The 26,431-nt window shown below is 57.4% G+C and overlaps 2 protein-coding genes across 13 annotated transcripts in view; both read left to right on the top strand.

The window, feature by feature from the left end:
* TLN1 (talin 1) overlaps positions 1–9,579 on the top strand; it is a 35,000-nt gene extending 25,421 nt beyond the window's left edge. The window contains exons 45-57 of the mRNA XM_054651603.2: positions 471–637; positions 879–1,062; positions 1,301–1,426; positions 1,719–1,835; positions 1,915–2,100; positions 2,199–2,306; positions 5,238–5,343; positions 5,485–5,609; positions 5,903–6,028; positions 6,162–6,224; positions 6,456–6,638; positions 7,304–7,429; positions 8,372–9,579. Of these exons, the coding sequence (XP_054507578.2) occupies positions 471–637; positions 879–1,062; positions 1,301–1,426; positions 1,719–1,835; positions 1,915–2,100; positions 2,199–2,306; positions 5,238–5,343; positions 5,485–5,609; positions 5,903–6,028; positions 6,162–6,224; positions 6,456–6,638; positions 7,304–7,429; positions 8,372–8,503 (1,749 nt within the window). The 3' untranslated portion in view covers positions 8,504–9,579. The remainder of the gene's footprint in view (positions 1–470; positions 638–878; positions 1,063–1,300; positions 1,427–1,718; positions 1,836–1,914; positions 2,101–2,198; positions 2,307–5,237; positions 5,344–5,484; positions 5,610–5,902; positions 6,029–6,161; positions 6,225–6,455; positions 6,639–7,303; positions 7,430–8,371) is intronic.
* A 3,279-nt stretch (positions 9,580–12,858) lies between these two features.
* TPM2 (tropomyosin 2) lies at positions 12,859–26,431 on the top strand. Of its 12 annotated transcripts, none has more exons than XM_077171278.1 (9): positions 12,859–13,072; positions 13,956–14,081; positions 20,202–20,335; positions 21,351–21,468; positions 21,590–21,660; positions 21,890–21,965; positions 22,617–22,679; positions 23,008–23,077; positions 24,861–25,441. In XM_077171278.1, the coding sequence occupies exons 1-9, from the start codon at positions 12,959–12,961 to the stop codon at positions 24,938–24,940; spliced, it is 852 nt and encodes a 283-aa protein (XP_077027393.1). In that variant the 5' UTR covers positions 12,859–12,958; the 3' UTR covers positions 24,941–25,441. The 12 variants fall into 12 exon arrangements, with proteins under 12 accessions (XP_077027393.1, XP_077027390.1, XP_077027391.1 ...); XM_077171275.1 differs by lacking the exon at positions 24,861–25,441 and adding an exon at positions 23,409–24,188; XM_077171276.1 differs by lacking the exon at positions 24,861–25,441 and adding an exon at positions 26,124–26,431 and having other exon boundaries at positions 12,860–13,072.

Here is a 26,431-nt window from a genome sequence, read left to right as displayed (position 1 = left end):
TCAGTTCTTGCAGAGTTGGGCAAAGCATCTGCAAACAATGGTTGCAGCTCATGCTCACTGATCAGTCTTCCCTTCACCTTTTGCTGGCATCCTGTCCATCAAGCCAATCTAAAGAGCACACTTCTGAAAAACAGATGAAAAAATGTGGCTTAAAAAGTCTAGTTGATATGGGTAGAGAGCAGTGCTTGTCAGCAAAAACACAACAGTAAACACTTGTCAGTTGTGCCTGGCATCTGCAACTCTTACTAATTTGAAACTAGCTGAGTCCACCATCTCTTAGACCACCAAACATGATAGTTGCAAGGTAAAAATAAATAACCGTAAGCTAAGAAGGGGTGTGCAGACCAAAATATTCCCAGTTCCTCTCCTTGGTATGAAGCAGCGCCACCCTTGGGGGTGTTGGAGGTGTGTGCAGTGAGGGTTCCCTGAACCTGCTCTGCTCCCCTAGTCACTTTACTCGTACCCCACAGGTGTCTCATGTGCTGGCAGCTCTTCAGGCTGGGAACCGTGGGACACAAGCCTGCATCACAGCAGCCAGCGCTGTCTCCGGCATCATTGCTGACCTTGACACCACCATCATGTTTGCTACTGCAGGAACCCTCAACCGGGAGAACTCTGAGACCTTTGCTGACCACAGGTACCCAGGCACCCTGTCCAGCCTCTGCTCAGCCAGAGACAGGAGTGTCAAGCTGTGTCCCATGGTCTTTCTGAGCTGTGGACTAGCCCCAAGGAGAGCTTCAAGCTCAGGTCATGCTGGCTCAATTTCCCAAAACTTCAGTTTGTACATGGGAAAGCCAGGATCCACAGTCTCTCTGTACCCCAAGGACCATGTGTGCGGTAGAGAGCTGTGTCCTCCCTGATGCACATTTTCTCTCCAGGGAGGGCATCTTGAAGACAGCCAAGGCACTGGTGGAGGACACCAAGGTGTTGGTGCAGAATGCCACAGCCAGCCAGGAGAAGCTAGCCCAGGCAGCCCAGTCCTCTGTGTCCACCATCACCCGCCTGGCAGAGGTGGTGAAGCTGGGTGCTGCCAGCCTGGGATCTGAAGACCCAGAAACCCAGGTGTGATTGGGTGTGTGGGCTGAGTGGAGGCTGCTGTAGCTTGCTTAGTGGGGTTGAGGGATGCAGGTGTCATGTGGTGCTCAGGCTGGATCCCAAGAGTTGGGGAGAGAGGGGGCTGGTGCTAGCTGAGCTGGACTCCTGTGTGCCCTGTGGTGCCCAAATCTCTCACTGCTGAGCCACACCACCCCCAGCCCAAGTGACTTTAGCTCAGCCGTTCCCCTGATCTTGCTCTCCCCAGGTGGTCCTGATCAATGCTGTGAAGGATGTGGCCAAGGCACTTGGAGACCTGATTGGTGCCACGAAAGCAGCTGCTGGCAAAGCTGGAGATGACCCTGCTGTCTACCAGCTGAAGAACTCTGCCAAGGTCTGTGCTGGTTGCGATGGGAAGAAGGGGAGGAGCCAGTGGGGCTGCAGAAAGAGAAGGGTGTTTTTCTGCCTGTGTGGGCACAGGAACACAACTGGGGTGCAGTCAGGACAAAAGGGTAGGAAGGGACAATAAAAGGTGGAGCACAGCTTGCAGAGGAGCACTTGGGGCAGTTTGAGTGGAGTATGGGGATGGAGCAGTTTGGGACCAATCCACAGGAGAAGGACAGGTGCTGGCAACAGGCCAGAGCTTGTGTGGGAATTCACCTGGCTCTCTCTCTCTCCTCCCATAGGTGATGGTGACAAACGTCACTTCCTTGCTGAAGACAGTGAAGGCTGTTGAGGACGAGGCCACGAAGGGGACACGGGCACTGGAGGCCACCATCGAGCACATTCGCCAGGAGCTGGCGGTGCGTACGGCCGCGGGGCTGTGGCTGCCGCGCTGCTCGCCTGCCGCCCTGCGCCTCACCGCTGCCTCTTGCCCCACAGGTCTTCTCCTCCCTGGTGCCTCCTGCCAAGGTCTCCACCCCAGAGGACTTCATCCGCATGACGAAAGGCATCACGATGGCCACAGCCAAAGCGGTGGCCGCTGGCAACTCGTGCCGGCAGGAGGATGTCATCGCCACGGCCAACCTGAGCCGCCGGGCCATCGCAGACATGCTGCGCTCCTGCAAGGTGGGGCGGGCAGTGGGGGTGGATCTCTAGCACGGATTTGTGGGTGGAGGGGGATGGTGCTGGATGTGAATAGGGGTTTCCCTGTGTCTGGGTTGCAGGAAGCAGCCTACCACCCGGAGGTGAGCGGGGACGTGCGGCAACGGGCGCTGCGCTTCGGCAAGGAGTGTGCTGATGGCTACCTGGAGCTGCTGGAGCATGTGCTGGTGGTGAGTGTCCCCACTCCGGTTTCCAGGGTGGGCAGAGGCTGACCGTGGATTGCCTGGGTGTTCCCCAGATCCCCAAGATCCTCTGGACTCTTCACCTCTTCCCACTGAACCCTTTGCACAGCCCACATTGCTGCCTGTGCTGGCACAGCGTGTGTCCATGCCCCTGCCATGGAAGCAGATGTCAGAGAGCTCAACAGGCTCTAAGAAAGGTATTTTGCTAGCAACAGATGGAGATTAACTGACTGCAAACAGATGGAGGCTGGAAATCAATAATATGGTAGCATAATCTTGTAAAAATACAGCTTCCAGTAAAAGTGATAGGAATAATGGACCTCAGGCAGTGGGAAAACAAAGTGTCATGCTCACAGCACTATGTGTGGGAGATGAACAGTGCCTGCCATAGCAAAGATAATGACTGGAAGAGCCCACTGCACCCTTTTGATCCAGTCTCCCTCTGCCTGAGTCCTCCCAAGGACTTCAGCTGCAACATTAGTTTACAAGAAGTAAATTAAGCCTCTAGCATGGTAGGAAAGATCCAGTGAAGTCCTTCCAACAGCTTGCATTCTTGGCAAGACCACAGAAGTGGAGTCAGGGGCACTGTGGGGATGTGCACACTCAACCCATGGTGCTGTGAGATCTCTCAAACAGGACAAAGACTGACAGTGATTCAGCTCTGTGTCAAGGTTGCACTAAGCTGGTTAGTGACAGTCTGCTGTCTGGGATCACCAGCTACAAAGTGGTGGAGCCCAAACTGTGGTTTCCTGCAGGGAAAGCCCCCTTAGGCAGAGAGTAACCAGCACTGGCAGCAGCAGGGGGAGGTGGGCAGGAATTGATGGCTAGAAATGGAAGCTGCGGAGAGGAGAAGTCAAAGGGTGGTTTTATTCAAGGGAGGCAACCACTGGGGTACAGTTCCAAGGGGAGCAGTGAGTTTTCCATCTTCTGCATCTAGATCAAATGTCTGCCTGGAAGATGCTTCAGGCACACATGAATCATGGCAGCCAAGGCTGGAGTGCTGAGTAGAAATTCTCTGGCTGACCTGTTGTTAACAGATGATTAGGCTAATGACTTAGTGTGGCAGTGCCCGAGGTCAGCCTACTTGCAGGAGCACGCCATTCCCCTGTATTTTGGGTGTTACCATCCTGCTGCTCTGCAATGTTTTGACTATCATACATTGGAACATCCTTAAAAATGTTCACTGGAGGTGCCTCTTAGTAAGCTTGTAGCCTCCGGGGTGTCTCCAGCTCCAGACAGAGATCATTTAGCAGTTTTAAACACATTGTCAGAGCAGACAGCAGGCTTAATAATAAGGCATTTAGACTAGATGTGCTCATGAGGGCAAACCAGCCATCACTCTGTGCCATCACTCTGAGCCTCACGCTGCTCTGGTCTCTCTGCTGGGATGGCCCAACACAAGGCCAGGAAAAAGCCATGACTTACTTCAGTCTCCACAGCACTGTGGTCTGTGAGGGCAGGAGTGAAGCTCATGGGTCCTGTTTATCAAAGGACAGCGGGTTCCTGGGAAACCACAAGCAGGAAGGATCTAGGGGAATGGGAGGGGAGGTGGCAGATGGCAGATGGGGTGCTGCCTCATTCCCCAGCAGCAGCAAGGTCATTGCTGTACACTTTGTCCCCAAGGGAACCAGTGCCTTCTGCAGAGCATGAACAAGTATGGTTAGGGTTCAAGAATAAGGGTTATTTGTCTCAGGCTGGAAAACATGGCTCCCGGCAGAGGAGTGGGAAAGCCTGCATATTTCACTGGGGAGGGGTAGGAATTTGAGCCTCCATGGGGACTTGGTATTTGGTAACAATAGGTTTCTCCCTCCAAAAGCAGAGAGATTCCGTGGCTCAAAACTGCAGTGAAGCAATTCAGGGTGGGGAGAACTAAGGTGCAAAGGGTGTGAGGAGGAGAGAGGATCCATGGCTACTCTGAGTGTAGGTGGCTCCTCTGGCTGTGGGAGCCTCATCCAGGTGCCCTGTGTGCCTCATCTTGCCTGGCCCTGCAAGGCTGAAGTAAGAGCTAATACTGGCAGCACAGCTCCCCAGGATCTCTGATCCTTTGTTCCCACTGCTCCTCTTGGCTGCCCTTCACCTCTTACCAAAAAGTACCCACCTTCCCCTCCCCTCCCCTATCTCCCTTTCCTTCTGGCTGAGGTGTTCACTGCTTTCTTTTCTCTCTTCTCCTTCCTCTCTGTCAGCCGGTGAGTAAGGCAACACTGGGGTGCCTGCTGGTCTCTAACCTCAGCATGAGCCTTGCTCATGGCGTGTCTGTGTGCCCAGCCCAGTGCTGGGGTGGGATTGCGTGTGTCCACAGGGACCCTGGGGTCCTTGTGTTTGTGTTTGTGTACTCACCCCTGCTCTAGCTGATGAGCAGCTGCTGCCTGTCTGGTGCAAGTTGGGCCAGCAGTGAGCTCTGCTTGTGCATACAGACCCTGTGTGCGTGCACACGTGTGCTGTGGTGTGTGCATGTGTCCCTCCAACCCAGGGGAGGACCCTTAGGGCACTGCCTGCCACCTCATCCTGATGGGCCAGCCCTCCTTGGCTGGGATGTCACTCCAGGGTTTGCCCCTTTGCCCAGCTTGCATTTGCAAACAAACCTCCAAAATGGGGACAGCAAAGGTGATACGGAGCTTGAAATGATTTGCAGGGGAGAAATCTTGGTGTGGGTAGCTGCTGAGTGCAGAAAGGCTTGTGCTGAGGGTCTTGTATCTGTGAGATGTTCCAGAAGCTGTGAATGCAGGAGGGAAGCTCATCCTGTCCTGTGGACAAAGAGAATAGCCAGACTCACTTGAGAAAGCATCTCAGACAGTGCCTGATGTGTACACGTGTGGGAGGGGGCTGGGGGATCCCACCCTACTTCCCTGGGGAGTGCACTCCAAACAGACCCATGAAGTTCCCCTTTTCCAGGTGCTTACATCTGCTCCTTCTCCCCAGATCCTGCAGAAGCCAACCCACGAGCTGAAGCAGCAGCTGGCAGGCTTCTCCAAGCGCGTGGCCAGCTCTGTCACTGAGCTCATCCAGGCAGCTGAGGCCATGAAAGGTAAGGAAAGATCCTGCTCAGAGGGGCATAAACAAGGGCTGGGATTAGGGTGGAGGGCTCAGCAGCTGCTGGAGGAGGCAGGGAAACTGAGAAATGAGACTGCATGCAGGTGTAACCTGCCTGGCTTCCCGGTGTTCCTAGGGACAGAGTGGGTTGACCCAGAAGACCCTACTGTCATCGCTGAGAATGAGCTGCTGGGGGCAGCAGCTGCCATTGAGGCTGCAGCCAAGAAGCTGGAGCAGCTGAAACCAAGAGCCAAGCCCAAGGTAGCAGTGCTGAGCCTTGTCTGACCTTCATGCTCAGCTTGGGGTGGGCTGGGGCTCCCCTGTCTGTGCTTTAGGTTTGAAGGCCCATCTGACAGCTGGTCCCTCTTCCTGTACTCCTGCTACCTCCCACATCCCCAGCTGTACTTTCCTTGGGTAGCCCATGTCCCGCTGCACCCCATAGCCCTTAATCCAGCTTTATATGTTTGCCCTCAGCCCCCTGCAGCCATCCTCCTGTTCTGCTCCATCTGTCCCAGAACTCCTGCTTGGGACTCACACTCTGCTTTTGCCCACAGCAAGCAGATGAGAGCCTGAACTTTGAGGAGCAGATCCTGGAAGCTGCCAAATCCATTGCTGCAGCCACGAGTGCCCTGGTGAAGGCAGCCTCAGCAGCCCAGCGGGAATTAGTGGCCCAAGGAAAAGTAAGGCCATAAGAGGGGAAGAAGAAAATGTAGAGAAGGGTTCTTCCTTCTTCTGGGGCTGCTTGTAACCCTCATGCCTGTGACATGAGGTGTGCAGGGTGGTGACCCTTACTCCTCCTCTCCTTCTTCATAGGTGGGTGCCATCCCAGCCAACGCAGTGGATGATGGACAGTGGTCCCAGGGTCTCATTTCAGCTGTGAGTATCAAGGTCATGCTGAGGGGTTGAGGGGGAAACTTTCCTCTTGACTCCTGCTGCAAACACAAGGATGCTCTGCCCTTTTGCTTGTCCTCAGTGGAAGAAGCAGCCATGTTTCTTCCTCCCTCTCCCACATGCTGTAGAAGCCGGTTCTTTCCATCCCATGCCCCACCACCTCCCTGGAGCCGATCAGGGCTCCTGTACCTCCCCTGACAGCCTCTCTTGCCGCAGGCACGCATGGTGGCAGCTGCCACCAACAACCTGTGCGAAGCTGCCAACGCTGCGGTGCAGGGCCATGCCAGTGAGGAGAAGCTCATCTCCTCTGCCAAGCAGGTGGCTGCTTCCACAGCCCAGCTCCTGGTGGCTTGCAAGGTGAAGGCTGATCATGACTCGGAGGCCATGAAGCGGCTCCAGGTGAGTCCTAGGCTGCCTCTTCAGCCCCGGTTGTTTGAAGGGTGGCTGGGAGTGGCGTGAGGGCACGTGGATGCTTTCCAGGGCTCATGCTCCCTGCCTGCATGCCATCAGTGGGAAGTTCATTGGAACACAGGCTCCAAGTTGCTTGGTTTTCACTGCTAGCTGTGCCAGGCATGTGAGTGATGCTGGGCTGCTCAGCCTGACAGCATTCACAAACAACGACCTGGCACAGGAATATCTGAAATGGGTGCACTTCCTCACTGATATTCAAGAGATTAATGTGTGGAGGGCATGTTCTGTAGCACCGTTAATCCTCAGAGGCCGTGGCACACAAGAGGTTAATGCCTGTGTGTTGGGGGGTTAATGTGGGGTCTCAGCACTGGGGCCAAGGGCTGGGGAGAGGCAGCAGGGCTGCCTCCCAGTCCCTGCCCTGCTGCTCAGAGAGGAGCCAGAGCCTGCCTGGGAGCAGAAACGCCTGAAATGGTCATGAGCGGGTGACAAGGCAGCAAGCCATGTAAAGGAATCCCTGCCTGCAGCTCCCAGCGCTCCTGGCTGCCGGTCCTGCCTGCTGCCCAGCCTGGGGCAGGAGTTCCTTCACACCCCTGGACAGCAGTCATACTCTGGGGCTGTGACTCACACTGATGCTCTCCTCCTCCCCGCTGCAGGCCGCTGGAAATGCCGTGAAGAGGGCATCAGACAATCTGGTGAAGGCAGCGCAGAAGGCAGCTGCTTTCCAGGACCATGATGAAACGGTGGTGGTGAAGGAGAAGATGGTCGGAGGAATTGCACAGGTGAGGAGTGAGGCTGCTCAGGGCTGGAGCAGCTCTAGGTGCCACCACAACCTGTGTGTGCCAGTCTCAGAAGTGTGTCCTACCACCCACCAGTACAGGTCATGTCTTGAGAGCGCCTCACAAAAATGCTGTGAGTCCATCCCACTGTATCATTGCAATGGGCCCCTGGCCGGGTAATAATTGGCATAGACTCCATGTATTAAAGAAGGCTGATTAATATATCTTTATTAAGAAACCCATACTTTTATACCTTAGTTTGCTACAGGTGTACTTGATTGGTCCTTTAGTCCAAACACCGTCACCATTGGCTAATAAAGAAACCACCCTTTGGTAAACAAATCTCCATAACACATTCCACATGTTCTCAATATGAGGTGCAGTAAGTTAAGAATTGTTTCTCGTTCTTTTCTCTGATCTTCTCAGAGACTTTTCCCAGAGTGATGCCTGGGAAAGTTGTGTTTTGCTCTGTGGCCAGAGAGCTGCTGCCACACCACTGAGCACTGAGTTAAACAATGAGGCCTCACCTTATCCTGCCACAAGTAGCAGTGGGTGATGGTGCATGCTCCCAGGAGTGTAAAGCCCTGGCTTCTCCTTGGTGCAGAGCCCACAGTATCCTTTGTGACACAAGGAAAAAGCAGAGCAGTGGGAGAGGATGACATCTACCTAGTGTGGGCTGTCACAGTCCCAGTGCTGGCTCCCTGCAGCTGAGATCCTTTACACAGTACATAGGGCAGAGCTCAGAAGCTGTGCTGTTCTGCTTTATGTCCAGAGTACCATGCTCCCACCTCAGGGACAAACAGTCCTCATGCCCAGTGAGGCAGTGCCTGTGATGGGAGGGCAGCAGCAGCCAGAGAACGCAGCTCTGGCGTTGGCACTGCTGTGGCAGAGGCTCTGGCCATCCCTGTGGGAGGCAGTTGTGACCCTGGGGCTCTCTCCTGGCAGATTATCGCCGCCCAGGAGGAGATGCTGCGCAAGGAGCGGGAGCTGGAGGAGGCGCGGAAGAAGCTGGCAATGATCCGGCAGCAGCAGTACAAGTTCCTGCCCTCGGAGCTGCGGGACGAGGAGCAGAACTGAGCCGCGCGCCCTCCGCTCACCGCACAGACTGCCACCTGCCCACCTGCCTGCTCCTATTTAAGACAACCCGCCACAAGCGAAGGGCTGTCTGGGCTAGACCAGAGCTCTGCCCGCACCCAGAGCAACGGGACTAACTCAGCTGCCCCTCCAAGACAGTGCTGCACCAGCAACTCCGCTTCGCTGCCCAGCCACCTTCCCATGCACACCCAAGGCACAATCAGAGCGCTCGGAGGGACTCGGTTGGGGTGGGAGCCGGGGCTGCACTGGCTCAGGGCTCACCCGCCAGCCCCGGGGTGCGGGCCCACAGAGCTCTCCACTGCAAGGGGATATTTACTTGTGCCTTCTTCCTTCCCTCTCGTGCCCCTTTTTTTCTCTCCTCCACGCGGGATGGGGACAGACGGGTGGTTTACCCTCTCCTGTGCCATGGCATGCTGGGAGCAGCCACCCCTCTCTGAGCTCTCACGTGGAGCTGCCTTTCACCTCCAATGCCTTATTGCTGGCTGAATCTTCCTCTGCAGCTACCCTGGAAGACCCTGAGTCCACCCCATGAATATGAGTACTTTTTTCGGCCCAGGCCCCTCTGGCAGCCGGGGTGGAAGCCACAGTGCCTCCACTCAGGATGGGGGATGATGTGATGATTTCCCTCCCAGAACTGTTTTTTGCCTTCCTGCAGGGCTTCCCCCCGACTGCGGCCCCAGCCAGCTCTGCCTTCCTCCTTCTCCCCAAGTGCCTGCATTGTTTTCCAAGATTTGCAGTATTTTTGTAACTTTTCCATTTCTCTAGTATTGAGCCTGCAGCTTCCAAAGTTCATTTACTTCCCTGCCTGCTCATGCCCTGCACACTAACACCCAGCTCTCGCCGGGGTCCCGTAGCCCAGCATCCCACCCCTCCTTGGCTCCGGGACCCTCGTCCCTTCCCCTTTGCACTTGCTGAGGCTTCTCTCACCATTTTGATACTTTTAAGCATCCCATATTAAAGATTGAAGGAAACCAGCTCCCTCCCACCCCGGGGTGGGGTGGGGGATGCCAGTGTCTCCTCAGAAAGATGCATTCATCAATAAAATCTGGTTTTCCTGCTTTCTTGCCAACTGGGTATCAATGGGCCTCTCCAGGAGAAGGGGAGGGCAGGGGGGCCTGGGCGCCTTCCCTCCCAGCAAAGGGACGGGGGGAGTGTACCACGGGTGCTTATACAGCATGGAAAATATTTGAGGCACGTCCAGCCCCAGGCACCCGGCAGGCCGGACCCCCGCTGCCAGCCATGTGCTGGCCTCGCAGGTGCTGCCGGGGGGCCACCACTGCAGGAGGGGATCTTGGGGATTTTGTTTCTTGGGGATTTGGGCTTCAGGGAAGGCAGAGGGGGTATTTGTGTCTGGAGCTCAGCTCCTGGCCCCATTCCTGCTACCAGCCATATATACTCCTGGGTAGGGTGCAGTAGGGGTGCAGGTGGGGTGACTCCCACCCCATACACCCCATAGTCACTGGTGGGCCATCAGTGGGGAAGCAGCAGTCTGTTGTGGTGTGGGTCTGGGAATGTGGCCGGAGCCTTCCCGGCTGCCAGCATTGATCTCACGCCCCGAAATAGCCCCCCAGAGCCAACCTGTGCGGGCAGCAGCTGCCCCAGCGTGTCCCCACCTGTTCCCACCCTGTCACTCAGCAGGGATTTGGGGGGCCTAAGCAGTGGCAGGGCAGGCGGAGGTGATGTGGGGTGCAACAGGGACGTTGCAGGGTGCAACAGGGGCACGGGCAGGTTGGCACGTGTCCTTTGCTTCTGGGGCTGTTCTGGTACTGTGAGCTACAAACATCAGTGGCAAGGACAGCATCCTGCACTATCCCCAACAGCAACCCCCACCCCCCTGTGGTCACGTCCCTGGGGGTGTGGAGGGGCTGTTTCTCCTAAGACACTTACCCCTGGCCAGGCTCCAGGGGGGATTTGTGGCTCTCACAGGCATCCCAGTCCTCCCAGCTGTCCCCTGACAATCTGCGCTGGCCTGACCCAGGCTCTCACCCAGGTACAGGCTTGCACATGGGGCCCTTCAGAGTGTCCAGCAAGGACAGTGAGCGGGCACAGCAGGGCAGCAGCTCTGGCCTCGTCCTGGCATCCTGGGGACAAGGGAGCTCCAGCACCCCCTGCACAGGGCTGTAAGCACATCCACTGCTGTGTCCTCCAGCTTGGGTACAAGCAAGAGGCGGTGGCATAAATACCAGGGGAGGGACACGGGGGTGTGATTAACCACCACCCCTCAGTCTCACACACTGATCAAAGGGTTATTTTGGCAGGCAGAAGTTTGAGCTGGGATGACCCAGTCATAAGGTACCAAGCCACCACAGGGATCCAAATTCAGCTAAGTTGGAGGTTAATGGGCAAACCACATCCCAACTTCTTGGGAGCCCAGGGATGGGGTGATGGGGGATTGCACCTGGAAAGGTCCCATTAGTTCTCAGGACAAGCTTTTCCTTGGGAGTGAGGTGTGACCCTAGTGTGAAATATGGAGGGGATTGCCATCCTTGGAGATCTTAGCCCAGGACAAGCCTGGGCATGGGGCAGCAAAGGGAGGGATGTGCACCCACACCTCTCTGCACTCCCTTCTCTCACAAGTTACTACAAAGGTCAGGCTTAAGGGCAGAGTCATGGACCCTGGCTTCTGGATGATTCCAGCAGTGTCCATCAGACATGGCTATGATGCCTGGAGCAAAGAGAGCAGAGAGGGAGAACAGCATCTTTTGGGGGCACGTCTGAGGGGTGGCCTGGTTCCAGGGCAATTTTCTTGCTGCTTGCACCATGCCCATCATTATATTTGCCCCATGCACTGAGCACATGAAGTTGCTTAAGGCCATGAAGTTGCTCCAGGCTGAAACATCTCGCAGAAAAACAATTATTCTCTCCCAGGAATGATGGGAGATGAATCTTCCCCCTCCCTTCAGAAGCTGCACACTGGCAGTTACGGACTCTCCTTGTCCAAATATGTGCCTAATTTATCAGTACTAATAGCTTCTCTCTGGAGTCCAGCAGTGGCTCTTCTGCTTTCCCTATGGAGCCAGCAGCCTGCTGGTCCTTGACTGCTCCCATCCCTCCTATGCCCTCCACCATCTGGGCCTGATGGCTCCTAAAAGGCACTTTCTCCAGCTGTCAAAAACTTTTTGTTCCTCTCTTCTTGGAGCACTGGTGCCCAGAAGTTGCGTCAAGCAAGGGTTGGCTGCAGCCCAGGGGCAATGGGCTGGGGGAGCCTGCGCACCCCTCCTGTCCCCATCCCATCCCATCCCAGCCTTCCACACGTGCCACACGGCTCCCATGGCCCCTCCACCAGCTCCTTCCAGCCCCCCCGGCCCACAGCCCACCCTGCAGCTGGGAATGTGCCAGAAGCATTTACGATCGTTATTAAAGTACAGGTTATTTTTGGAGGAGCTGGGATTTGAAGGGTTTGCATTTTTTTGCCTGCGGAATACAGTTTATTTAGAGCAGAAAGATGAAGAGGGGCAGTGAGCTGCCTGTATGCCCTGTGTCACTCTAAAATGCCACTCTAGGGGCTGTGCATGTGCCAGGTGTCCTTGTGGGTGCCAGGGACAATGGCACCAAGGTGCAAGACAGAAGGACGGTGGGTGCCAAGAAGTTTGCACAGAGCTCTGGCCCTCCTGCCCCACCAGCAGCTGGATGGGAAAGTCAGGGGCTCTTCTCACTTCTCTCCTGGGGGATTTTCCCCATGTGGGCAATGCCAGCCAAACATGTCCCTCAGTGTAATCACAGCCTGAGTGTGACCCCTACAAGTGCCAGCCCACTGGTGTTCCCAAGTGCCATGCCAGCCCTTGAGGTGTCCCCAAGCCAGTGCCAGCAAGCAGGGTCCCTCAGGCCCCAGGGTGCTGTGACAGGGCATGTGGTGTACCTAGGGCACAAGCATGAGGACAGCTCTAACTGGGGCCAGTGCCACCGGGGTACCCATACTCAGTGCCCCAGGATGTCCCCTCCCCAGTGCCACTGGGGTACCCCAGCACAGTGCCACACAGCGTCCCTCATCCGGTACCACGGGGTACCACCACAGCGTTGCCCCGGGGTGTCATCACCCTGTGCCATCAGGCTACCCACAGCACACTATCCCACTATCCCGGGGCGCCTCTTGCCCAGTACCACCGGACTGTCCCCAGCGCCGTGACCCGGGGTGTCCCTCGCCCTGTTCCCGGTGGGTGCCGGGCGCCAGGGCTGCAGCGATGCCCGCCGGGGGGCCGCCCCCCCGTCCCGCTCGGTGCGAGGGCCGGTGGCGAGCCAGTCCCTAAAAGGTGCTGGCGGGCGGCGGGGGAGGTACCGGGGCAGCCCCCGCCCGGCACGGCCCCTCCCCAGCTTTTAGGCAGCTCGGCGGGGCGGGGAACGCAGTGCCGGTGCTCCCTCCGCTCCCGGTGCTCCCGCCGCTCCCGGTGCTCCGCGTCCCTCTGCCGCCCCGCGCCTCGTCGCCGACGCCCCGCCACCATGGAGGCCATAAAGAAGAAGATGCAGATGCTGAAATTGGACAAGGAGAATGCCATCGACCGCGCCGAGCAAGCGGAGGCTGATAAGAAGCAGGCGGAGGATCGCTGCAAGCAGGTGGGTCTCCCACGGACTTCCCCGGCACTACCTGGGTACCCTCCACTCTAGGGGTGTCCAGCCCCAGGACCCTGTTCTTCTGGGAGCCCAGCCTGGGGACCCTCCACCCTAGGGTTGTCCAGTCCTGGAAACCCTGTCCCGCTGGGTGCCCAGCCCTGGGGATGCCATCCCACTGATCGTCCAGCCTGGGGACACTGCACTCACTCTCTAGGATCACACAATCCCCATACTGAGCTCTCCACACTGATTCTCCAGCCTGGAGTCCCCTGTCCTAAGCATGTCCTAGCCCAAGGACCTTGCCCCACTGGGTGTCCTGCTTGTGGATGCCAGTTCTAGGGATTGACAGCCCTTAAGACCTTCCCTCTCTGCGACCATGTCCCCAAGGACATCACCCCATGTGGATCCAGCAACCCCATGTCCCCCAGGAACCAACACTTTCCCTTGACCCCTCACACTGGTCCCCCCAAACATGTCTTATCTCGTTGGGACGCCCCAGTTCCACTTCCCTATCCCTGTGCCAGGGAGAGCCCTGGGGACTGCATACTCCCACTGCAACCACAGAGATGGGAACACAGATTGGTGCCCCCCAGAGTTGTATCCCCAAGACAGGAGCTCACCAGTTCCCTAAACAGGGAAGGAGACCACCACCCTCTTACCTCCACCAGGCTCAGGGATGAGGGGGGTCCAGGAGGCTGTTGTACACCAAGAGCCCCCCGAGGACCCGTAGACCCAAAGCTGTCAGAGGACATGTCCATGTCCATGTTTTCCTGCTGTGCCCCACACAGGCTGGGTGTCCCCAGGAGGAGAATGGGAGGACAGATCCCCTTCCAGCCTTACAGACACTGCCGTCCCCCCTGAACCCCACCCTTTGTCCTTTCACCAGCTGGAGGAGGAACAGCAGGGCCTGCAGAAGAAGCTGAAGGGCACTGAGGATGAGGTGGAGAAGTACTCGGAGTCTGTCAAGGAGGCCCAGGAGAAGCTGGAGCAGGCGGAGAAGAAAGCTACAGATGTAAGTAGGCACGCCAGCAGCTCCTCCCCTGCACAGGCTCTGGACCTCGGGGGGGTTAAAGGAAGAGGGGGCCCTTATATGGAAAGCGTCCGAGGGGAAGACTGTCAGGATCCCATTCCTTCGATGTTGACACTGAACCGGGCTGATGGGTCCAGTGTGGGCTGGGGGGGCAGGCAGCTGTGGTGAGCAGTGCTGGTTGCTGGTCCCGTCTTGAACTTTGTGGGGTAGCCTGCAGCCTGGCTCCCCAAAGCTAACAGGGACAAGTGTCCCAAGCTGTGTCACAAGTCCCCCGGCACACACGTCCTCAATGCTCATAGGAAAAACTGTGGTGCTTGCTAAACTGTGAGAGAAACAGAAAAATCTCTTGCTGTGATTAACTGCTGAGTGCTGGCTGCAAGGAAGAATGTTTGGGGTGTATGGAAGGGGATTTGGGTGGATTTGGGGTCCAGTGTGCTACTTTGTACCCAGAGAAGGGCAAGGCCAGGAAGAGTTTTATTTAGTGCCATGACTGATGTTTCTCCTGGGAAATAGATCCCTCTGGGGAGATGTTAGGAAGGTGTTGAAATTGGCTTGTGCCTGGCCAGGATGAAGGGTGGAACAGCTGTGTGTGGCCACGGGGCTGCTTGGGAATGGGGTATAATGACCTGTGGTGCCACACAGGGTATTTGACACCCTATAAATAAATACTCCTTTTGATAGCCAGCCCCTCTTTGATGAAAACCAACCCTGGAAATTGGAGGAGAAGCTAAAGGAGAGCCGTCTGGAGCACAGCCAGCAGGGCATGGCCAGGCTTTTCAGGATTGAGAACAAAAAATTCAATCCCAGCTGGTTTATGGAGCTAAATGGGGGAGATGCATCAAATCTCTGAGGCCGCTGCCAAGGACAGCGGTGAGCGGACAAGGACGAGCAGTGGCAACACCAGTCCTGTGGCAGCCCAGAGCCCTTGGGCAGCAGCCAGGGGTCTCCTCAGACCTCTTTGCTGAGCCTACAGATGACTCTCCTTTAAAACATTGAGAATCCTCTGGAAGGGCACGTTTAACCTAGCATGGGGCAGGCATGTCAAGCTGGGCAAGGTGGTGTGCAGTGAGGTTCACACTGATCTAATGGTTCTGTGTTGGTATGGGAGAGGGCAAACTCAGTGTGTCTGAGAGTGGATGTGATGTTTGCAGTGCAGCGCTCAGAGGAAGCGGCAGACAAAGATACTGGGCAAATGTCAGCTGTGGGGTGTGGAGTGGTTTGCTGCTGGCAGAGGTCTGTGAAATGCCGTCCTGGGCAGGGAGGGTGTTTCCCTGAGCTTGGTCCACAGCAATTTGGCAAATCTATGGGCTTCAGCATGGAGAGTCCCATACCAGAAGATACAGAGGATGGGAGCCACCAGGAAAGGGCCAGAGCAGGAGCCATGGTGAAGGACCCGTGTCAGGCTGGAGGCTGGCTGCATCATGGCTAGGGCTCCGTCACCAGCACAGCCCTCCCAGGTCCATGCCAAAGCCTGGACAGGCTGCGCCATGTGTGGGGCTCTGGGAGTCTCCCCTCCTCGCCAGGGACCAGAATGTGCTGACAGCTCTAAGTGCCAGGGCTGGTGTCACCTCCTCCCTGGTGCGAGGCGCAGCACAGCTGCTGCTTCCAGCAGAGGAAGCACTGGGTGGACCCCCAGACCACACTCACCCCAGGCACCCCCGTGTTCCTCCCTGGCTGCCAGGACAGTGGGTGCTGTGAGCACAGCGTGTCCCAATTCCTCACTCGGCTCAGGCTCATACCAGCCATCCAGGCAGGCTCCTGCTCTTGGCAAAAATGTCATTGCCTTAAAAGAATAAACACCCACCTCAGTATGGCCGTGCCCTGCTGCTGGCACTGGATAGTGGGGCAGGAAAGCCATGGGGACTGCACTAAAGAGTGCAAACACTTTGCCCCAGGCACTTGGAGAGGTGTCAGATAGTGCAGAGCAGGGAATGCCTGACTCTTGATCAGCAACTCCACAGAGCTTCCCAGCAGCTCTGCGAGCCCACCGTGGTCCTAGAACCTCTTGTCACCAGGAGAGACAGCCCATGATGCTCAGGTCAGGATGGGCAAGGACTGCTGGAAACGGGTGCAGCTGGGACAAGAGGTTTAGGCCAGAACAGCCCTCTCCACCGCCCCACATCCCCAGCATTGGCATGTCCCCAGCCACCCCAGAGGGGCCTTAGGGAAACTCTGCCATTCCCAGGCCATGATCCCAAAAGCTTCACCCGTGTTCCCGCCCCAGCTGCTTTCCCCAGCCAAGACTTTGCTCTTATTTGGCGATTCCCTGAGCTAGTGGGAGGGAACTGGACTCCTCTGGGAAGTGACTGCATCTTGGGGTGGGGCTACTGCAGGAGGCACCTAGCCTGGCTACTGGGGGATCAGGGTGGCTGCTCCCTAACCTGTCCCCCTTCTGCCTGCAGCTGGCTCGTCCCTGCCCCACTGCTGCCAGGAACCCTTGTTCCTGCCCTGGGCCCCATGTCCTGGCTTGTGCATTGCTGACATCCAGGCCTGGGACTGGGAAGGGGCAGGACCAGCTAGGCCCATTCCAAGCCCAAGGCTGTGTGCTCCCAGGGGACCTACAGTATCGCCTCTTCCGCTGCCTCTTGGCAAGGGGACACAGACCTTCAGGGTGCAGATAGCAATGGGGCTGAGTCACCCCCAGGACCCCTGGCCCTGGAGCTGATGCCAGCTGGTGAGGTCAGCCTGGGAACTGGCATTCCTGGAGGCAGGTGTGAAGTGCAGCCAGGGAGCTGTCAGTACATCTTAAGGGAGGATTGAGTGCCAGCAGCTCCAACTTCTTCTGATGGATCAAGACATGTGCCCCAGCCAGGACGGAGAGCCAGGAGCTGGAGCTTTGACCTCCCCCTTAGGGCACAGTCCCTGAGGCAGGAGGTGCCAGGGTCTCCATGGGCCCCATGGGTCTCTGGGGGGCTGCAGGACAGGTCCTGACATTGGGGAGCAGATACCAAGGGAGTGAACATGATGGATGCTGGGCACCTGGCTGCAGCCCAGGTACCCCCGGAGAAAGCCCAGGAGCAGGCTCTGCTCATGCCTCTTACTGACTTCCCATAACAAAAAAGTCCCCAACCCTCCTTAGCTCTGCAGCAATGGCTGGAGAGGGCAGCACTTGGGGACTACACATGGGTACATTGCTACATCCTGTAGCTATGGGGGCTCCTGTAGCTATGGGGGCTCCAACACTCACAGACTCTGTGGACTCCTGGAAAAGAGTCTATTTCCCTGGGCTCCTCTCCACTGCTCTGGGGGGTTTTGGTGTGACTGTGCACCCCTGCCTGGGGGGCAGCATGCATGCTGGGCATGGAGAGAAGTGTGTGCCCTGCCTTGGGGCCACTGTGTGCCCTCTCTGGGGTACCAGGTACCCCTTCAAGGGACCATGCATCCCCCTGGGACCATGCGTGCTGACCCAGAGTGGGGGGACATTGTGCCCTGCCTAGAAGCAGCTATGCATCTTGCCTTGGCGGGGATGTAGAGACAGTGACCAAAGCCTGGGGAGCACCACGCACTCTGCCCGGGGGCACCCTCTGGGCATCCTATTTGGGATGAGGGGCACTGTGCATCCCTCCCGGCGTGGGAACTCTCTCCTGCCGTGGGTGAGCACCGCACGCCTCGCCCGGGGGAGCGGAGGAGCAGGTCGGCCGGAGGCAGCACAGCAGTAGCAGGAGCAGCAGGAGCAGGAGGAGGAGGAGGAGGAGGAGGAGCAGGAAGGGATGGAGGCAGGGCGGGCGGCGGGAGCGGCCGCTGCCTGAGCGCTTCCTGCCCGAGCCGGGCGGATCCCACAAAGGGCTCGGCGGTGTGGCCTCCCCGCCGGCAGCCCCCGCCATGGCCAGCGCCAGCTCCATCGATGCCGTCAAGAAGAAGATCCAAAGCCTGCAGCAGGTGGCCGACGAGGCGGAGGAGCGCGCCGAGCACCTGCAGCGGGAGGCCGATGCCGAGCGGCAGGCCCGGGAGCGGGTAAGGGCCGCTGGAATGGGAAGAGGGAGGGCGGGGGGCACCCCGGCAGCTCCTCGGGATCCCCCGCCGGCTCCGGCATCGCTTCCGGCGGGCCGGCCCCGGCCCCCTGAGCCCCGGTAGCCGGGCCGGCTGCCGCCGGGGCGCAGCAGCGCCGGGAGGTTCCCGGGGAGCCGCGGGGAGCTGCCTGCAGCTGGCGAGAGCCCCGGGGCAGGGAGCTGGGGCAGTCCCTGCCTCGGGCGGCCTCCGCCCGCCGCCTCCCTCCTCCGTCGGTGTGGCGAGAGAAGATGCTGCGTGCAGCGGGGCTCCCTTGGGCTCCCCGGCTGGCCGGGCGCTGGGAGCGGGCAGCGGCCAGCCCTGCCTTGGGATCGGTGCCTCCTCGGAACGGATCTCTTCCCTCGGAGGCCGGCGTGCACAGCTCAGAATCCCACGCCCAGGCTCTTGTCCGGCTTCCAGCGAACTCTGCCGTTCGGGCCGCAGAGCTTTAGCTCCAGCCTTTCCCTTCGTGGGGACACGCCACCCCTTCACACTGCCTCAGGCCAAAATTTCCATTTTGGCAGCGGGATGGTATGCCCAAGCTGCAGGTTTTTCCTGGTTTGTCTTTGTAGTTGTTGAAGCTTTCTGTTTTCTTCCTTTATTTCTTTTTCCTATGCCCACTCATTCAACATTCTCACCATATCAGGAGCGGCAGAGCTGGGTGCGGTACCCGGGTTGTTGTCACTCGGGCTGTGTGCGGAGGAAATGGCCCCTTCCTGCAGCCTCAGATCGGGTTCCCTGGTCACTGGGAGCTGCCGGGAGAGCTCATGTTCCTAAGTGTCCATCCGGGCAGTTCTGACCCACTTTGGGGGTGATTCCCCGGGAAAAAAAATCTACCGACGCAGTGAGGCTGATGCTGCAGGCAGAGCACTGCCCTGTGGGCGCCAGCTCCGGTTCCCCATTGGGCGGTCTGGCAAGGGACGAGGTCTCTGAGTGTCTGTGGAAAGGGCGATCATGGGGCGGAGGCGGCTGTGGGGCTGGCAGCTGTGGGGCTGGCAGCCGCCTCAAAGCAGTGCCGGCTGCTCCTGTCCCCACCCTGCCAGCTCCCCACAGAGGATTGCTCAGTGGGGCCATGCAGGGTGACAGCCCCTTGCTGCTCCCATAGTCCCTGTGCTTGGCTAGTATTCCCTGGGGCATTCCCAGTGCTGGAGCATGAGGCTGGCTGTGTCCAGGCACTGCAGCCAGCCAGTCCTGCTGCAGCCTGTGAATGAGCAGGAGCCTCTGTCTCCTGGGTTGGTGCATGGAGCTGCTCCTCACAGTGAGGTCTTATGGCCACGCATCCCTTGATATTTGGGGGTTTGTCTTCCTCGCACCCTCCTAGTGGGAAGCGGGGCTGAGAGCTGCTGAGGCAGCATTTCCTGACTGTGGCGATGGAGCAGCAGGCCTTTACCAAATGGAAAGAGTGCAAGGCCAGGCGTCAACAGGCTGGCGGAGGGCCAGGGCCACTGCTCCTGGCCAGCCCCAGCTCCCAGCCCTGTGCGTGGGGAGCCTGGGAAAGGGAGGGCTCTGGTCCTGCCAGCCTCATCTTGGCCAGGCGCCAGCCTGCCGAAGGCGACTCGCTCCACTGCCCCCGGCACTGTGCTGTGCATCAGCTGGGGGGGCTCCGTGCTTGGATTCAGGCTGCCCAGTTGCACAGGGCCCTGGGGGTTCCTGCAGGAGAAGCTCCCAGCTCACTCCACCGCCTCTGTAAACAGGAAATCCACAAGCAGCTCCAATCGCCTTTTCGGGAGTGAAGCCTCACAGGGCATTCCTCCCCCTTTACTCACTGCTCTGCAAACCCCAAATACCATCCCTGTGACGGCATGGCTGCTATGGCCACCGTGCCCCAGCGAACGTGCCCTGTCCCCCTCCAGGGCGGGAGCTGGAAGTGTGAGGACATGGTGGGGCTGCACATGGCAAGGCTGGGAGAAGCCAGCATCAAACAGTCACTAGGGATGGAGATAACCCTATAGAGAAGCGAGGGAATGCATGGTCAGGCAAGCCATTGCAGTGAACATGGGCTTGTTGCACAGTGCCAAGGGGTGTTCTGGATGGTAAACAGGAGTAATCATTGAAAATGCTTTTTACAATTTATGTATTTGACATGGGATGACTGAGGGGTTTCTGTTTCCCCAGGCTGAGGCTGAAGTGGCTTCCCTGAACCGCCGTATCCAGCTGGTAGAGGAGGAGCTGGACCGCGCCCAGGAGCGTCTGGCCACTGCCCTGCAGAAGCTGGAGGAAGCTGAGAAGGCGGCTGATGAGAGCGAGAGGTGGGATGGAAAGGGACAGTGGGAATGGCGTCAGGTCACCATGGACTCCAGACAGCCCCCTTAGTTTTGCAGTGGGGTCCCTCTGAGGTGACCTTATTGGGGTTTCTGTTTGCTTTCCTGCAGACTTCAAAGGGAGAGAGCAAAGCCACAATCAAAAGAAGTCCCCCAGATACAGACACTCTTATCCAGAGCACACATAAAATCCTGAAAAATTTTATCTGGTATTTATAAAAGCACCAGACTGTAACCAAAGCCAGAGGACAATACAAACATGTTTTATTCCCCAGAGCAGCTTTAGACGCTCAAGGACAAAATAAGAGCCCTCTGACAAAATAAGGAAACCTCTGTGCTGGTAACTAAGGTCAGATTTGAGGACCAGACAGCCTCATTCAAAAAGACTTCTAGAGGGTGTATGTTGCCCCATCCTCAGGGCAAGTAGGTTTCCCAGACTGGAGCTGTGCAGGCAAGGACACTCGGGTTGTATGGGTGCACCCAGCATGTCACAGTGTTCCTGGCAGTTATGTGAGCTCTTCCCTCATTGGCAAAGATCAATTTGAGCAACTGCATGAGTGAGAGGAGAAGAGTCTCCAGGACTCCTTCTGTGGGGGTTTGGTAATCCCCTGTTTGTGAGCATCAACCCGAATGAGAAAGGCTTTGCCACAGGATGTTTTCCAATATTTCCTAAGGGCTTCCAGCCTGTCAGGCTGTTTTTGTGGAGGTTGTGGCTGGCTCATCCTGGGCTGGACACCTTTTCGCCCCCAAACATGGGGTCAGACCCTGCCTGCTTGAGTGGCACCATAGCCATATTTCACTCTGGATCATAGCCCTGGGGCCAGCTCCACTGTAATTCTGCACAGGAGCATTTTTGGGGTACTGGTGGTGTGATCCTACAGTGTGCCATCCTCCCCGAGCAATGTCCCATGTCTCTGAAGCTAAAGGTGGTGTTGTTAGGGTACAGGATGTGCAGATGACACCTTGACCACAAGCAATAAAATCTGGCATGGTCTTTCCTCAGAGGCATGAAGGTCATCGAAAACAGGGCCATGAAAGATGAAGAGAAGATGGAACTCCAGGAAATGCAGCTCAAGGAGGCGAAGCACATAGCAGAGGAGGCTGACCGCAAATACGAGGAGGTGTGTAGCCCATTCCCCAGTCCTGACACCCTGGCAGCACCCAGAGCCATCTCCTTATAGCCCTGTGCCCCCAGCTGGGGCAGGCATAGGGCTAACATGGGTCACTTGCTGCCATCAACAGGTTGCCCGCAAGCTGGTCGTTCTTGAGGGAGAGCTGGAGCGCTCAGAGGAGAGGGCAGAGGTGGCGGAGAGGTGAGTGGGGCTCCTGGTGGGCAGCATGCAGGGGCCCCACACAGCCCTTGTCCCAAATCCCTGGCAGACATAGGGATGGGGATGTCTGTCCCTGGAAGCAGCAGGGTCTGTCACTGGGGTGGTCTTTGGGATTGCAGGCTGGGGGTAGGGGTGTGCCAACCCACTGGCATCATATTCTTGACCCTGTTTTCTGCTGTCCCCCTCCCGGGGTGCCCCTCTTCCACCCCAGCCGAGTGAGACAGTTGGAAGAGGAGCTGCGGACCATGGACCAGTCTCTCAAATCCCTCATTGCCTCAGAGGAAGAGGTACTGGGGCAGGGGCGCGGGGCGATGTGCAGCAGCCCCTTCTCTCTGTCGCTGTCTCTCGAACCATGCGAGCCACCTCTCTCCTTTCTGCACCACTGCCTCCAGCACCAGCCTCCCCTCGCCCCCCTCTCCAGCAGGTGCAGGCTGGGCACGCTCCTCCATCCCTCCATCCCTGCTTCCCTGGCGGGGCCAGCGAGAGCTTGGCTGGTGGTGATGCACGAGGTATCCGTGCAAGGAAGTACAAGGAATGGATGAACAGATGCGTCCTGGCAGCTCCTGCTCGCAGTGGCTCTGCTCCTGGTCCACCTGCACTGAGTTTTCTCCTTTCTCAACTTGTTTTCTCTCTTTCTTTCCTGCTTCCCCGTGCCTGTTCTTTCTGCTCCTGCCTCTCTCCTGCCCTCTGGCCCCACTCCCCCCCTCCTGCCGGCCCTGCTTGGGATGTAGTAAATGTGGTGACCTAGAGGAGGAGCTGAAAATTGTCACCAACAACTTGAAGTCCCTGGAGGCCCAGGCTGACAAGGTAGGACCCAGGGAGGCTGCTAGGGTTGGGAAGAATGTGTGGGGTCTGGGAATGCTGCAGTCTCCTGCTGGGGTGAAGGACAGCTGGAGGCATGCCTGGGGACTCACAGGTGCTTGTCTCTGTCTCTGCAGTATTCCACCAAGGAGGATAAGTACGAGGAGGAAATCAAGCTTCTTGGGGAAAAGCTGAAGGAGGTAAGGGTTGTAGGGCTGCCACAGAATCAGGGCTTGCCATCCTGAATGGGTTTTGACCCCATTATGCCTATGTCCTCTCATGGTTTCCTAAATTGCAACCCAGCGTCATAGCAGGTACCTGGGTCTGAGATGACTTTCATTAGTCTGTTCTGATTTAGGGTGTGAGGCTTCATGGAGCCTTAGTCACTTCTTGTCCCTTGACTTTCCCATGAGAGGGCTTCTGGAGAAGGGTACCAGAGATGCAAATGGGGCAGATTTGGAGTGCAGTGCAGCTTGCAGCACCCACTGTGTCCTGCAGCTCACCCTTTCCCTGCTGTACTTCCCACAGGCTGAGACCCGGGCGGAGTTTGCCGAGAGGTCTGTGGCAAAGCTGGAGAAAACCATTGATGACCTAGAAGGTAAAATGTCCCCACCAGCCCCGTGTCCTTCTTTCCTGGGGTGGCACTGGACACACCATGCCCTTGGTGGGGCTGGACAGTGCTCGGCCAGAGGGAGGGGTGGTCAGGATTTCTGGGAGCAGAGCGGCTGGATGCTGCAGCATCTGGTGTGGGAGCACAGAGCTCCTGGGGTCTGGGCCCTGCCCTCGGGTAGGCAATAGGGTCACATCCATGCTGCCTGTGCCCGCACACCCCTGCTGCCCTCAGCCTGCTGCTCACAGCCACTCTCTCTCTCCACCTTGTGTCTTCCACTCTATTCCACCATCTGCTCCCTGCCTGCCTTCACCTGCAGATGAAGTGTATGCGCAGAAGATGAAGTACAAAGCCATCAGCGAGGAGCTGGACAATGCACTTAATGACATCACCTCCCTCTGAGCCCCACACTGGGCACCAGCACTGCACCTGCTCCCTGCCTGTCTCTCCCCAGCTCGGCTGTTTGCCTGCCTGGCCATCCCACCTCTCTCCCTACCCTTTCTGTCCTCCTCTGTCCTACCTAGCCTGTGCCTGTCCATCAGCTCCTTTGGGACAGGAGCTGACCCGGGGTGTTCCCGCTGTACCCCTCTTTGGGGAGACAAGGTGTAGGTGCTTAGAGCTGTTTGTTCAGGGCAGGAGAGCAGCCCCACATACTGACTGGACAGTGTAGTTGTAGGCCCATGCCACAGCATTGCCCTGGGGATCAGGACTGTGCCCAGAAGCCCTTTGTTCCAGCAGCTCCCTCCTTGGCTCCCCAGCAGCAGAAGCACTGGGGACCCTGCAGCTCCAGGGCTGGGGGGCCATTTCCCCCCCCCCCCCATGTACTTCCAGCAAAGTCCCCTGGTGCTGCTTGCTGGCCCCAGCATGGGGATGACCTGCATTGGGGAAGCGGCACCTCCACTGCCAAAGCTCAGGCCTGGGGGATAGAGGGTTGGATCCAACTGTGCAGACACCTTGTTTCCCGGCAGGCAGGCGACCCTCACTCCTCCCTCACCCTTCTGTCCTTTGCACATTGCTCTTCAGTTTGCATCTCATGACTTTTCTTTTGTGTTCTGTCCCTCTGGGTTAATGAGTTGATATCAATAAAATTTTAACATTGGTTTCTCCTTTGTTTTCTTCATGCCACTCTGTCCCTCATCTCCTGCCTGTCTCATGTGGGTGCTGTCAGCAGTGTGGTAGGAGGTGGTTGCAGGCAGCTCACAGCCATGGGCCCCCCAGGCTGACTATGGCTGAGACCCAAGAGGTTCCCATGCTGCCAGGCTGAGCGGGATGGGGCCATTGTGCTGACCCCTGCCACCCCCTGACTCTCGTACGCAGCTTTGCCCATCTCTTGCCATCTTCTCCATGAGTCTTTTGGCGTGAAATGTCAGGGTTAGACCTGGTCCTGTCCATTCTCTGTCTCTACTCTCAGACATTGCCTACAAGCAGCAATCTCATCCCTGTCATAGCTCCTGCATCGCCTTCTCTTGGTGAGGAGGCTGGTGCTACCCTTCAGTAGTGATCTCTTGTGATCTCTAAATTGGTCCTGATCCACCTCCTCTTTCCTCACCACCCTACCCTGTCCCAGAACCCAGTTTCCAAATTGGTGGACCTACAGCCTTGTCCCTGCACAAATACTGGCTGCCTCTGGCCAGTCCAGCTGTATCCCACCACTGGCTGGGTGGCTTGTGGTGTTTCCAGTGAAGGCTTTCAGAAATGCTGTCTCTTTTCACTAACTCACTTTTTTCTCTCTCTTTCCTGTGCTGCGTTGATGTCTCTCCATTTTCTCTAGAGCGCTCTCAGCAGGAGGCCGAGAAAAACCGTGTTCTCACTAACGAGCTGCGGGTCATCCTTACTGAACTTAACAACTGAGCTGCCCAGAGCTCCTGGCCCCGGCCCAGCCTCCCTGCCCCATTTTGGCCAGGCTGGCTCCAGGCTGGGAGCCCCTCCCCGCTAGGGTGAGGCAGGGTGTGAAGCCTTGCCTTATCCTCATAGGGGTAACTACCCTGATTGGGCAGGACAGGGCGCCCCTCTGGAGTTGATCAGTTTTTGTGGGAGAGATATGAAAGGTTTTGGGATGTCTTGGGATGCTCATGTAGTCATGGATGTCCTCTGGCATCATCCTGGCTCTGCTGGGGAGGGATGCGGTGGTTTGTACTGCTGCCTTCCTCCCCTTGTCCTGCGAGTCAGTGGGCAGCCTCTTCCTCCTCTCACTCTGGTCACCCCAAATTGTACAGGATGGATCCCCTTAGAAAGAGGTCCTTGGAGTGTGCTGGGAAGGCTGGGAAAAGAGCTGGGGATCCAGCAGCACCTGCTGCCCTAAACTTGGGACAGGGAAGAGGCTAGCAGGGCACACTGGGTGATAGGGCTGGGTGGACAGCAGTCTTGTTCCATCCCCATTTCTGGGGGAAGCAGCATGCCATTTGGAAGTGAACACCAGAGGGAGGCTGCCTTGGCAGAAGGCTGCCTGGCAGAGCTTATCCTTGTAGCCTTGTTAGCTCTGCTCCTTATCTCTGTTGTCCTCTGCCCACTCTCCTGGGCTGTTAAATGGGCTGCTTTCTCACTTCTTTTCTTCACGGAGCACTGCTGGGTCATGCAGCAGGCATTGGTTCTCCGCTTCTGCTGGCCAAGGGTTTGTGCACGTGCCTGCAGCTGGCCAGTGGTGATGCCCCAGTGTCTGGCCAAATAATGGTACTCGCCAGCAGCACCAGTGCTGCAGAGTGCTCAGCCACAGGCAACGGGGCAACCTGGGAAGATGGAAATGCTGAAGAGTGGTAACTGCCTGTCCCAGTGACCAGCCTGACTGGCCTGGCTTCCCTGGCAGATCCCAGAGTGGCTGGACTCATCCCTGCCAGAAATGGGGCTACCTGTGTGGACTATGCTCCACAGGGGACGCCCCATTTGACTGGGGGCTGTTGCTGTACTGAAATGTCCATCTCTGTGTGTGTGTGTGTGTGTGTGTGTGTGTGCTTGTGTGGTATGTGTGCGTCCCGCTGCACCTGGGTACATTTGGGTTGTGTCTGTGTGCGTGGCTGGGTGTCCCTTGTATTCACAGAGAGCCTGGCCAGTGCCAAAGAGGAGAACGTGGGGATACACCAGGTCCTGGACCAGACCTTACTGGAGCTGAACAACCTCTGAGCTGCCCTCGCAAGCCCCTATCCCTTTTCCCTATCCAACACATGCACCCCACTGGCATGCTCAGGATGCGGTCATCAGCTGAACTGCATCTTGGCCAAACCCACACCTCCATTGAGAAGGGAAGCTCAGCAGCCTTGCACTGTTGCTCAAGGGGATCTTGTTTGTGCACAGCCTAACCGGCTCTGTCCTGTCTTTATGTCCAAATATTAAAGCAGTTTGACAAGA

The sequence above is a fragment of the Agelaius phoeniceus genome, chromosome Z (genome assembly GCF_051311805.1).
Source record: "Agelaius phoeniceus isolate bAgePho1 chromosome Z, bAgePho1.hap1, whole genome shotgun sequence".
NCBI lineage: Eukaryota > Metazoa > Chordata > Aves > Passeriformes > Icteridae > Agelaius > Agelaius phoeniceus.
The sequence above is the reverse complement of the archived record's forward strand: the minus strand, read 5'-3'. Positions and strand labels throughout refer to the sequence as shown.

Excerpts from the sequence above, each read along its gene's own strand:
- TPM2 (XM_077171276.1), top strand. The coding sequence starts at position 12,959 with ATGGAGGCCATAAAGAAGAAGATGCAGATGCTGAAATTGGACAAGGAG. Across the intron at positions 21,469-21,589 it reads CTGACCGCAAATACGAGGAG|GTTGCCCGCAAGCTGGTCGT; the intron begins GTGTGTAGCCCA and ends TGCCATCAACAG. Across the intron at positions 22,680-23,007 it reads TTGGGGAAAAGCTGAAGGAG|GCTGAGACCCGGGCGGAGTT; the intron begins GTAAGGGTTGTA and ends TACTTCCCACAG.